We start from the raw sequence: 13,406 nt of genomic DNA, 5'->3' as shown, positions 1-13,406 counted from the left end.
AGTTCAATCCCTGCCATCTCCAGCTAAAGGGATCAGGTGGTAGGTGATGTGAAAAACCTCTGCCTGAGATCCTGGAGAGCCACTGCCTGTCTGAGTAGACAGCACTGATCTTGATGGACCGATTCATTGTAAGGCAGCTTGATGTTCAATAAGCCCTAGCCATTCTCATTTCAATAAAAGAAGGAATAGACTTCATTCCCAAATACGAATATGGAAGAATAAGAAGAGTTGGTTTTTATACCCTGCTTTTTTCCACCTTAAGGAGTCTCAAAGTGGTTTACAATCCCAATTCCGTCCTCTCCCCAACAACAGGCACTTTGTGAGGTAGGCAGGGCTGAGAGAGTTCTGAGAGAACTATGACAGGCCCAAAGTCACGCAGCAGGCTTCATGCGGAGGAGTGGGGAATCAAACTTGCTTCTCCAGATTAGAGTCCACCCCCTTAACCACTACACCACACTGGTAATGTGAAACAAACTTATTCCGATTACAGATTTGTTTAGATCATTTGCTAGGTAATTTTTAAAGTAAAACCCAAGTATGTATGCTGAAAAATGGTGAGGAACATGCAGACTGAAGCATATGACCTAGTCCTTTGCACACAGATCTGTTGCATGCGCAGGCTACTCTGTTCCTTTTGCTTATTCAGACTGGGCTCCTCATTGATAAGAAGCTCTAGGGGTACAGAAAATTTGTACGGGGACAACGGAGCTCTCATGACTGTAAACAATTACAGAAACAGAATGTTTTGCTGAAGAAATCCTGTCTGATGCTTTGCTATCTGGAATGGTATTTATCTTCATTTAGTCTTGCAAGTGAGAGGAGAAATGTTACAGTACTTAAGGTAAATTCCCTGGATTATTTTACCATACACAGCAAATAGAAATTATATAGCAGAGTAGCAAATAATTTGAATGCATCCATGGGATATAGAAAGAAATTTTTAAAAATCACAATGTAGCTTTCAACCTGCATTATATTGACATCCACCTAAAACAAAAATAGGAAAAGAAGTAAAAATGATGGATTTGTGGATTAGCTTGGAAGTTCAAGGGCAATGTAAGCCATGAGATGTATTGTTATACCATCTGTGTCACAGCAAAAAAATATCAGCAGGTTTTTACCAGAGTCCTTTTAGAGGTGTTTGGTATGTATTTTTGTTACCAGGCAAGTGATTTTGAAAAATACCAGCATTTTAAAAATAATAAAGATGACTTAGTCCAGGATGCTAAATGAATACTTGTATATCAATAGCCCTGAAAGGAAAAGCAGAGACTTTTTGGCTGTAGCCTCAGCTGTGGGAAGAGACTTTTGAGAAGGCATGCCAAAATAATCTTTCTTTTGGGGGTGGGGGGAATGAAGTGTCATCTATTTAACTGAGATATAGAGGTTAGGTTACTGTTGTTAGAGCCTTGCTGTAGGTAGACTGTCTTTAAATTATGTTTTGGCACCATGCCACCAAGGTTAAGCCCTTGCAAATCCCATTGATTTCAATAGGGTTAGAGATTTCAGTAGGAATTGAGCATGTGCTTAAGTGCCCTGTTGCAGAATGAATGGGATGTAAATGTGCTTAACTTTAGAATGGGTCATGCTGTTTGATTTCAGGCATTTCAAAATGCTTAATTCTTTGTAGGTGCAACAGTCTCGCAAATCATGCCTCAGTAATTCCCATTTGACAGTTGGAGAGCAGAATCCGACCATTAAGATTTTATTCACTTGTTTAGACCCCACTTTTCTCCCCAATGGCGACCAAAAGCTACTTACAGCATCGTTCTCCTCACCTCCCAATTTTATCCTCACAACAACAGTTACCTCCTTGGAGGTAAATTAAGCTTAGGGAGGGACTGGTCCAGGGTCACCCAGTGAGTTCTCATGGCAGAGCAGCCTTTCAAGCCTGAGTCTCCACATTTGTAGTCCAGCACTCTGAACACTACAACATGCTGAGATTTGTTTATGTCACCCAGCGAATCATAATTGAGATACGGGGTCAATAGGTTCTCTTGGTTTCAGCTTAGTACTATGTTCACCATGGGCATACCTTTAGTTGTTAGTTGTATTTCACATCTCCAGGAACCTGCTCACAGAGAAAAGCAATGCAATAAAAATAAATAAAAACAACACCATCGATATTAAAACAAACCAGGGGCATCAAAACAGTATGAAATAACATTCAGCAACCTAAAATCAATATATCTAATTCTGGATGTTGCCAAATCTGTGTATACTTAAATCTGGAGATTGGAGCTATGAACAGACAAAGCAGATCTTTCAACAAATCTGAAAAATGTCCCGGGTTTGCAGAAAAACCTGAAAATTATATATATATAATTTTAAACCCACCCACATGGAGAGGGGCTGTGGCTCAGTGGTAGAGCCTCTGCTTGGCATGCAGAAGGTCCCAGGTTCAATCCCTGGCATCTCCAGTTAAGAGGACTAGGCAAGTAGGTGATGTGAAAGACCCCTGCCTGAGACCCTGGAGAGCTGCTGCCAGTCTGAGTAGACAATACTGACTTTGATGGACCAAGGGTCTGATTCAGTATAAGGCAGCCTCCCCACCAAAGTGATTAGAATTTCAGACTAGGATCTGGGAGATCCAGGTTCAAATCCCGACTCTGCCATGGAAGCTCACTGGATGACTTTGGGCAATCTCTCCAATGTCCCCTGAGAGGGCATTTATTTCTTAAAGCTACAGGTGCAGCTTCTATTATTTTGGGGGGTTTATCCCCCCCTCCCATGTATTACTACATTACTACTGGGGCTTTCCTCAAGTTTGTAGAAAGATCTGGCTTGTCTATCCACAGCTCCAGATTTAAGTATCCACAGATATCTGGCTGTCTCTATCTTACAGAGAGATGAGCTAGGGCACTGAGGGTACTGGCAGCATCTATCCATTTCATATATCAGTGGTTTCAAGCATACTCCTATTCATGGGGAACATATAGCATATGAAGTGGTGCAGACATTTTGGTTTCTTTTTTATCTTAGATATTGTCATCAGTTTTGGTTCGGCTCATTTTCATTTCTGGCCTTTGGGTTGTTTTATGCCATTTATGCACCGTTTATGTTATATAGAGCAACCCAGGCTGTGACTCTGTGGTATATATTATAAAATTTGTACAGTAGTCTAATTCAAAGGCAAAATTAATTATAAAACAGTTTGGGTTGCTTTGTTTTTGATGCTATCACACTTTAAGGAGCTGAAGGTGCCATCCTTTTTGTACTGTTTATGTTATATGGCATTTGATGTTTGTAAATGTTGGAAAACTGATGTTGCAAATGTTGGGGAAAGACATTAATTTTAAAGAGAAAAATTTGGAGTGAAAAAAGAGAAACATTCAAAAATCAAGACTTGTGGGTTCGTTATGGGTTATAAGGTTGTGAAATCAAAATGGGGATATTCAAATAGAATCAGACAGCTTTCAAAATGTGGTCTCATTTTTAACACTTAATGGGTTTTGAAGATCATAGGATGAGTCCACAAGTGAGAGAACATATGCTATGTGAGTATGAAAATGTTTTCCATGTTTGCACATAGATACATGTTCTACAAAAAGGCTACAACTGCAGCTTGCAAATAATTCTATTTCTCTATTATAAAGGCAACACAATGTTGTTTTGTTTTGGCTAGCTGAGAGAGGGCAATCATGTCATATTAACACATCTCATGCAGCACTGTTTCCTTCTGCTTACTTTAACCTTTAAAGTTTTAGATAAAATGTTACCATGTCCAAATTTTACTAGTAACTCAAATAGAAAGTGGCACTTTTTAAGGCAACAGCGCCTCCAAGTGGTCAGTGAAACAATAGTTTTGACTTAAAAAAAAGATATTCTTTCAGAGAGGTAAACCTTATATACACACTTCGATTTATTAAACAGTAGCAGCTCTTTCAAATTGTCAGGCCGCACCTGGAGTACTGTGTGCGGTTCTGGAGGCCTCACTTCAAAAAGGATGTGGACAGAATGGAGCAGGTGCAGAGGAGAGCGACGAGGATGATCAGGGGCCTGGAGACCAAGCCCTGTGAGGAAAGGCTGGGGGACTTGGAAATTTTCAGTCTGGAGAAGAGGAGGTGGGGGAGACATGACTGCTCTCTTTAAGTATTTGAAGGGCTGTCACTTAGAGGAGGGCAGGGATCTGTTCCTGTTGGCAGTAGAGGATAGGACTTGCAGTAATAGGTTTAAATTACAGGTAGAAAGGTATCGCCTGGATATTAGGAAAAAACTTTTTACAGAGAGAGTAGTTCAACAGTGGAGTTGGCTGCCTAGGGAGGTGGTGAGCTCCCCCTCACTGGCAGTGTTTAAGCAGAGACTAGACAAACACTTGTCAGGGTTGCTCTAAGCTGATCTTGTATTGAGCAGGGGGTTGGACTAGATGGCCTGTATGACCCCTTCCAACTCTATGATTCTATATGTTTGATTCATAGTTTTAAACATTTTCTTATACTTTTTTTTACAGTTCTAAAACATTGGTTTATTCAGGTTGCAATAGTGATATGATAATTCTTACATCCAGAGGGCAAGTTACTGAACAGTTAAAATACAGTCTTGATAATATTTACCATTCAAGGAGCAGGTTTCATTCTGGCAGAGGGCCTGACAGAGACATGACTCTGGAGCATAAGAAGATTTTAGCCATGCAATGTTTCTCGTGCCCTGTTTCTCAGTTAAAACTGGGCCCTCAGCGGCTTCATAGACAGCCTTAGCATGCCAGAAATCCATAATCAGGTGACTGCCAGCATGGTGAAGTGGTTAAGCGTGGCAGACTCTAATCTGGAGAACCAGGTTTGGTTCCCTGTTCCTCCACATGAGCAGCCGACTCTAATCTGGAGAACCAGATTAGATTCCCCACTCCTCCACATGCAGCCTGCTGGGTGACCTTGGGCAAGTCACAGTGTTCTCAGAACTCTCTTAGCCTCATCTACCTCACAAGGTGCCTGATGTGGGGGTGGGGAGGAAAGTGATTGTAAGCTGCTTTGAGACTCCCTTCAGTAGAAAAAAAGCGGGGTATAAAAACCAACTCCTCTTCTTCTGCTGCTGGGTTGGCACACTAATATGGCACATGTAGCTAGCTGCATTGCGCACATAGCAGTACTAGGTCCACGTAAAATTATATGCTTCCGTTTGTCTTATCTGGCAGTGCTGCATTTTTAATTTGGGCCCACTTCCTTGCATTCCGGAGGCTTTGGACTTGTGTTTCTCAGCCAGCAGTTCACCTCAACTTGTGGCACACCATTTTTGAAATGGGAATTGCAACAGGAGACTGTTGTAAAGAATTGAGGGTGCCATTCAAAGGACAATCCCTGAGGTATGCCTAAAATCACTCTTTGGATCCCTGCATATAACTATCTCCTGTGTCTCTGTATTACATATTTATCCTGCTCTTCCCCCCAGGAACTCAGGGTGACATGCCTGTTTTATCTTTTCTTCATTTTATCCTTACAGTAACCCTGTGAGGTTTGATACGGTCTCCCCAGTCCTAAGAACGACTCCATATGTAGGGTTGCTAGACCTTAAGCATTGGGGAGGGGGGAAGAGATGGGAAACCGGCATCGTGCAATGCTGTGACATCACTTCTGGCTGCATACCTGAAAGTGAAGTTATTGCATGATGTTGTTCCCCCTTCCATATTTGCTCTCGTTGCTCCATTGAGTGGCAGCAGGAGCCCAGAGAACAAGGGAAAGATTTTACCCATCATGACAAGCAACTTGGCAGCCTACATACATAAACACGTGATGTCAAGTTGCAACCAACTTATGACGACTGTAGCAAGGGGCTTTCAAGGCAAAATGAGCAGCAGAAGTGGTTTGCCATTGCCTTTCCCTTCAGAGCCTTCCTCAGCGGTCTCCCATACAAGTACCGGCCCTGCTTAGCTTTCAAGATTTGATGAGATCAGGTTATAGTATACCATACTTATTCCCCATCTCCTGGCAGCCTAACGGCACTGGAATCAACAATTCAAGTTTTCCTGCTTTTGCCCTGTAAAGCAAATAGATTCAGCAACAGATGGAGTACTAACAGCCAAATAAAAACTCATCCATCATACTGGGCCATATTTACCCATTTGTCTAGCATCTGATCGTGTTGTTTATGTAGCACATTCACAGCTTTGGGATACCTTTCATTGGTGCATTTAATCACAGCTTCCTCTAACATATTGAGTAGTAACAGGCAAGGCTATGTCAATTTGATATGTGAATATTTGCAAGTGGAAGATTGTAATCATTACTCAAAATGCATGCAAGGGAGAATATAAGCAAGTTTCTTCCTGAGCATAAATCAGCAAATATTTGTTTGCTTGTTTGTTTGTTTATTAAAGTAACAAGGTGGAGGGGAAAACAGAAAAAAGGTAATATAAAATCACATACATTTCTTCCTTGGCGCCCAGATTGTGTTACAGTAAACTCACTAATACATTACAAACTAGCAAAAAAAAATAGTATTTAATATTTCCCACATTTAATTAGCAAATATTACTGATAAATGCAGTCCAAATTTCAATATTACTAAATACATCAGAGTCCACATTATGTAAGCTGGTGCTTTATAGCTACATTAAATTCAACTTGAGTCTTGCAGAGCAGCTTTATGGTCTCACAACTTTTTTATCATCACTCTTCTTTATTCAGAGATTTGGCCATGTAAACCCCCAAGGTTGGGGGTTGTTGTTTGTTTGTTTGTTTTAAAGAGAGTATCCTGTGATTTGAACTGTGATTTGAACTGTGAAGACCTGGGTTCAAATCCTCTGCTCAGTTATGACAATGAAGTGATCTTGAGCCCATCTTTCTCTTTTTATTGTTCTGTCTCACTTCTCTCATAAAGCAGGCTGTGTGCTTGTGCGTTAAATGCCATCAAGTCACTTCCAACTTACGGTGACCCTATGAATCAATGACTTCCAAAAGCAAGCCCTAAATGGGTTTAATATCTCAGTAGACATATTTGCCCTGTCATTTCCCATCAATGTTCAAGAGCTAGTAGGCCAGACCTGCGCAAGTAGTAACCCACCAAACTGAATGCCACCTGAATACCATGCTGCAGTCTTCAAGGAGTGCAACCTGGTTTTCTTGTCTGCCTAGACCTGTATGAAAAGGGGTAGGGGTGAGGGGTCCTCTTGACCATCATCTGGCAGACCAACACACACAGAGCTGGGCTGTCTGGCATGGTATGCTAAAGGCCTGTTGTCGGCAATTTATTTTCAGGGTTAGCTTTGAGTAAAAATTCATTTTGCACACTGTTTTCAGACACTGAAAGGAGTCCATGCAATGAAAGAGCTGTTAGTGCCAACAAACCCATGTCACGGGATTTCTTGGGGGGAGGGGGTTTGCCAAATGCCAGACCAGACCAGCTGGATGCAGCCGATCAAGATAACCTCTTTTAAAAACACTTGGAACAGCATTTTCACACAAGAGAAAAACATAGTTCATGATTACAGGCCAGGACACATTTAGTTACACATACACCCAGGTGATTTCTCCCCCCACCCCCTGCTTTCAAGACTATACGTTGAAATCAATAGGCTTAGTCGGAGTAACTTTGCTTGGATTGCACTGTTAAAGGATTATTTTTGCTACAGTGTGGCAAGATGCTTTGGGTTCTCTCGGGGGCTACCGTAAATTGGCAGGGGCAGGTTAGGAGCTTGGTATACATACAAGGGAGGTCACAAATTATTGTCTCAAATGCAACGCCGCACAAAACACAGGGATAAAGCTCTAAGAGCAAATGCAGACAAATTGGTTGAAATGTATATTTCTTTTGAAGAAAAGTAGCCCATGGAGTGAAGAAAATGTGTCCAGCTTAGACTTAGTCACACTGCATGTGCATTTTAATTGTGAATTATCAGTCTGATGGAAACATGATCCCCTGCTGGTGCTGTGATTGCTTTCTAGATGGGGGTTAGTGTGGTGGATTCTGCTGTTGCTGGTTTAGGAGGCTGCCCATATGCGAAAGGTGCCACAGGAAATGTAGCCACAGAAGATGTGATATACATGCTTAATGGTTTAGGAATCAACACGGTAAGCAATTTTTTTCATGTTTCTTTATAAGATTTTGCACGTTGCTAACATTTCTAAATTGGACGGGAGAAGGGAGTACCATAGGGGTAAGTACATGGTTCTATAACACATTCACAGATTAATTGTTTTGTGACATGCAAGATGTTTGCTGGAGAATTATTCTGCCCTGATGCTATGCTGATTGTCGTCTGTGAAACGTTAGGCTCTTTGGCATACACAATTTTGACAAAAGGTTTGCAGGTATTTGTAACTAGAAATGTTCTTGTTTGGCAATCCACTATTGCTAGTGGGAGATGTTCCGTCTTTCTCAGGACATATTGTACAATTTTACATGTAATTCTAGGGATTTGCTTGTGCAGTTTGAGTTCTGTATCCATGAACAAATGATCTGTGCATGAGTGAAACCCTCAGCTCCAAGGATATGAATATGCATAGCTGGCTGATATACAGTCTATCTAGCCCAGGGCTCTCAGTTCTACCTGATAGTGGCTATTTAAAATTCTAGGCAGGTTTATTTCCTAGACCTACTCTTGCAGTCCTGCAAAGGATGTGGTCTAGCACTTGACTATAGCTCTTGACTATATATTGGTGCTTTCAATGTGCAAAAGAAGGGGGGACATTGACCAAGGTATGGGCCAACTGAGTTGCCTTTCAGACATTCTTACAGCTGCATGATAGCCCAATGAGGAGGAGGAGGAGGAGGAGGAGGAGGAGAAGAAGAGTTGGTTTTTATACCCCAGTTTTCTCTACCTTTTAAGGAGGCTCAAACCAGCCTTCCTCTCCCCACAACAGACACCTTGTGAGGTAGGTATGGTCGAGAGAGTTCGGAGAGAACTGACTAGCTCAGGGTCACCCAGCAGGCTTCATGTAGAGGAGTAAGAAAACCAATCTGGTTCACCAGATTAGAGTCTGTCACTCATGTGAAGGAGTAGGGAATCGAACCCAGTTCTCCAGATTAGAGTCTATCGCTCTTAACCACTACATGTGGCGCTCACACATGTTGAAAGATGACAGTATAAATGTTCTTGAGTGTGCTGACTGAAGCCATCATTTCCAGAATTTTTTAATTTCACTATCACGGCGATGTTCCTTTCCTAGAGTTGATGTTCCTGTTTGCCAGCATCTTTCTATTGATAGTAGGTAGCACTTACTACAATTAAACATAGTTTCATGTTTACCTTAGGCCTGAATAATCTCCTGGTTTCCTTTATGCTCCCGGTTTCATGTTCTTCCTTTGTTGACTAAAGTCGTTTAAAGCGGAACTCAATGGCTGAAATCCATTTTGAGTATTCATTTGGATGGTATGCAATGCCTGTTTAGCAATGGGTTTCAGATATAATTAATCAAGGGATGGCAATCAGCTGAAGGAAAGCTGATTTTGAGCCAAATATAGTGTAGCATTCTGGCAGACAAGATCTTAGTGCCACAGAATTATAACATCAGTAAAGCTTCACACAAAACGAATGTTTACAGAATTGGTATGCCGCAGTCAACAGGATTCAGAATCATGAAGTACTAATCACTTAGTACACTTCAGTCATAAAAACATTTTCCAAATAAATCCTATTTATCTATATCAAAATTCAAATTCAAAACCTTTAATGGCATATAATATCAACCAACACAGTATAGCGATTAAAATATTGAACATCAAATACAGGCAAAATTAGGAACGGCAATTTATCCCCAGTTCCCTTTTTGGCGAATCCTTATAGCATTATTAAGAAATTTGGCAACCTCCTCAGTTATATCAGGAGAAGTATCTTTCAATATATGATGTTCTTTAGCTTGATCAGAAAGGGCCAATCAGATTTGTGAAGAAGGAATCAATATATTTAAGCCGTATATCTGAATAAAATGGGCAGTGAAAAAGGATATGCCAAATTGATTCAACTTTTTTCAGTTTATTTATCTATATAATTAACATGAAATTTAGTCTCCCTGGTTTCAGTGGAACTTACTTTCAAGTGCGTATAGAAGCACAGCCCTAATTCAAAATAAGTGGATGCTGCCCTCTTTGTTTTGTTTCTTAACCCTTTCTTCCTCCAAGAAACTCATACTGATGTAAATGGTTCTCCCGACCCTAATTCCCACAACAACCCTGTGAATTAGGTGCAATGTCACTGCTAAGAGTTTCAGAACCCCCATTTCCACCATCTGAGGGTAACTGCAACTTCTCACTGACTCTGTATATTCTGTGAATAGCACCCCCCATCGTACTTGTAGCTCAGTGCTTCCTAAACATGGCTTTTCTGATTTAAACTCAGAGAACTGTTATACCTGAAGCGGGGCAGGTAGGGCAAATATGTAAGACTGTTGGCCTCAGAGGATTCCCCCCTGGGCAGCTGGTGACTAATCGTTCTGCATGTGTCTCCTAGTTGGATGGAGACACCTAGAACAATGAACAGAGCAGCCACAGGCAGCCACCTCTGAGGCAAAGACAATTCTGCTGCATCTCCATGTGGAGAGTGATTAAAGTCCCAGTCAAGTTGGTTATGGAAATGGGGCAGCGTTAACACCGTCACCTCTTGGGTTGATTAAAACCAGTGTAGTAAAGCATGCAGAGATGCAACAGGGAGTCTCCTCTTTCCTTGGAGCTAACTAAAGCCTTAGTTGATTTCTTGTGGTACGCTAGACAGTTGCTTCAGCCCAGTACTTGTGAGATGAGAGTGGCTAAAAAGCAGACCTACAAATCAGAACGTTCCTGAATTTGAATCGTGCCTCTGCTTTGATCTGTCTAGGTTGCCTAGGACGATACTATCATATTTATAAGGTGGATCTAGGCCAAGGTTGTTTGAAAACAGGGGTTTTGAGGCTTGTTAGAGCCTGATTAACAGAGTCAACTGTACAGCAATAACATGGCTATCACAGCATTCATTTTAAGAAAATGAGCAGAGACTGGAGGCAGAGAGGAAGATCAAAAAGAAACTTAACTTTATTGAATAATATTCCCTTTCCATGAGGAACAAATCTGTCTGGTACTATTTCCTACAAAAAGCCCTTGGAGCTGGCTGCTAGTGTGCTTAGCAGACCGGTTGGAACTTACCTGCCTCTCTCTCATAGAGGAGAGAACCATGGGGAGGGGCTGTGGCTCAGTGGTAGAGCATCTGCTTGGCATGCAGAAGGTCCCCGGTTCAATCCCCGGCATCTCCAGTTAAAGGGACTAGGCAGGTAGGTGATGTGAAAGACCCCTGCCTGAGACCCTGGAGAGCCGCTGCCAGTCTGAGTAGACAATACTGACTTTGATGGACCAAGTGTCTGGTTCAGTATAAGGCAGATTCCTGTGTTCATGTTTATCTGCCTCGAGCTGCATCAGGGAAGTGAGACCAAGGACAGGAATGAAGGATGCCAGGGAAGGGAAGCAATGCCATTACCTGTAACAATGAGAGTCATTGAAAGAAAGGACATTTCACCTTTGAAATGAAGGCCAACACAGTGCCCCCCAGTGTCCCAAGCATGCAGATGTGTCCATTTCCTGCAGTCCAAAATCCAGCATTGGATTCTTCTCATCTTCAGTATGTTTAGTCCCTTTTCCAAAGCGATGTTCCAACCTCTCTGCCTTTGAGCTTTTTTCCCCCTTATGGTCCCCAAGAAACCCACCTGATGCCCAGGTATTTGGAGAGGCAGCATGCCTGTTTTCTAAAAGCATTCTGGAAGAAAAGGTTAACTGCTCCCTTTCCACTCTCCCCATCTCCAAGCAAACTGAGCAGAAGCAAAATCTCAGGAGGTCTGATCTTGGATCTCCTGTGTGTTGTATTGTTTGGCTTCAGATTATTGCAGTGTATGATGACTGTGATGCTAATAAAGTTGGTCGTTGATAAAGAATTATCTGAATGAATACCTATGATAAGAATACCACACTCTTTCTCTTTTTTTGTCTTCTTAGGGTGTGAATCTTAACAAGGTTATGGAAGCTGGAAACTTCATCTGCACAGCCTTAAACAAGAAAACAAATTCTAAAGTTGTTCAAGCATCCTTCAGTGGCTGACATGTATGAGACTTATGGCTTGTTTACGAATGTTATGCATATCTGCCTGTCAATATGCGCTTTCTATTTATAGCTGCATAAAGCAACCCTATTGCAAACAAAATCTTTTGAGTAGGCGAAAAATGGGCAGCAGTTGGGGATATAAAAACAGAATGGAAGATGTTAGGACTGATGGCAAAATTAAACTCTCTTGCCATTTGTTTAGGCTTTCAGAGATTTCCCTGTTGAAACCAACCATAGCCTTAATTTGGCCCAAGCCAGCTTTTGATCCACTGGAGGGGTAAGAAGACACTTTGCCTCTCTGCCTACCCAGCATGCCTATACCATCTGTGACACCCATGCTGGAGTGTTTCAGTTGAGTGTATGCATGTAATTCCAACACACCAAGGACAGGCCATTCTGTTAATTCTTGGAGTTTTATCATGGGAATTGATGGCATTTAAGCCCATCCATGTTGGATTTTACACAGTACAGCCTATTCGAATGTTATATCCAGAGCATCAGAGATGGAACAGGCAAACTGAGGGAAAGGCACGTGTTTTATTTTTTACCCAAAACAGAATCAGATAAAAGTGTCATATGATCCAGATCATTATACTTGCTATAAAAGATCAACCCTCCTCTGCTGGAATGCACCTGCCTGTGCTTCCTAGTACAGTTTAATAGCATATATATTTTTAAAAACCCACCAAGAAGGATTTATGTGATAAAATGTTAAATAAATAAGTAAATAATCTATTTTAGATTTAGACTTTCAGCAGTTTTGCCTAAGAACCAATTCACATTTCTTATTCAGAATGCAGTTCTTATTCATTACCACCCCCACCCCCCAGATGTGTAAAAGTCACACTATGGTGAATTTGTACAGCTGAAAATGAATTGGATGGAGGAACAACAAGGCATGGCAAAGCAGAAAAAGAATAGCCATTATAGCATGTGCTCCTTACATCTGAAATCCAGTCAATTCTCTGATCCTGTGCGGCGGACCGTGCATTTGAAATTACTTGGGGGAAATATGCTGGTTTTGCTGGTTTTATGGTAGGAAGGAGGCTCTTTCCTACCATACCTTTAACTGGGATTTTAAACCACTTTCGACACACTTGACTGTAGAGAGTTCCAAAGATAGTGAGTACATTGTTATTGCTTAATCAAGCCGGCTTTCAAGGCCATATAAATATCCACAGCAGTCTATGAGCGCCGTCCTTGTGTGTGGCCTTGCTTTTATAGGTTTTTATTCCTCCCGATTATTTCTTTTCATTTGCCAAGTCAATTATGTTAGGAGCAGGGAGCCAAACCCAGATTTGCTACGAGTAGCATTTTTGAGAATTTTCTTCCCCCCTTATAGTTGACATCTGTTAAGTATATGAATGACTTTATCTTGTTCCAAGAATCTGTAGGGAATGGCAGCTCGCCAT

At 41.5% G+C, this 13,406-nt stretch overlaps 1 protein-coding gene across 3 annotated transcripts in view; it reads left to right on the top strand.

Moving 5' to 3' along the window:
• The window catches only part of HMGCLL1 (3-hydroxymethyl-3-methylglutaryl-CoA lyase like 1), a 65,606-nt gene extending 53,590 nt beyond the window's left edge, over positions 1 to 12,016 (top strand). For all 3 annotated transcript variants that reach the window (XM_056856493.1, XM_056856492.1, XM_056856494.1), the window contains 2 exons: positions 7,878 to 8,003; positions 11,890 to 12,016. In XM_056856493.1, the coding sequence (XP_056712471.1) occupies positions 7,878 to 8,003; positions 11,890 to 11,991 (228 nt within the window). In that variant the 3' untranslated portion in view covers positions 11,992 to 12,016. The remainder of the gene's footprint in view (positions 1 to 7,877; positions 8,004 to 11,889) is intronic.
• The last annotated feature ends 1,390 nt before the right edge of the window (positions 12,017 to 13,406 follow it).

This window comes from Euleptes europaea, chromosome 10 (genome assembly GCF_029931775.1).
Source record: "Euleptes europaea isolate rEulEur1 chromosome 10, rEulEur1.hap1, whole genome shotgun sequence".
NCBI classification, from domain to species: Eukaryota; Metazoa; Chordata; class Lepidosauria; order Squamata; family Sphaerodactylidae; genus Euleptes; species Euleptes europaea.
This window is presented reverse-complemented; position numbering and strand designations above follow the sequence as displayed.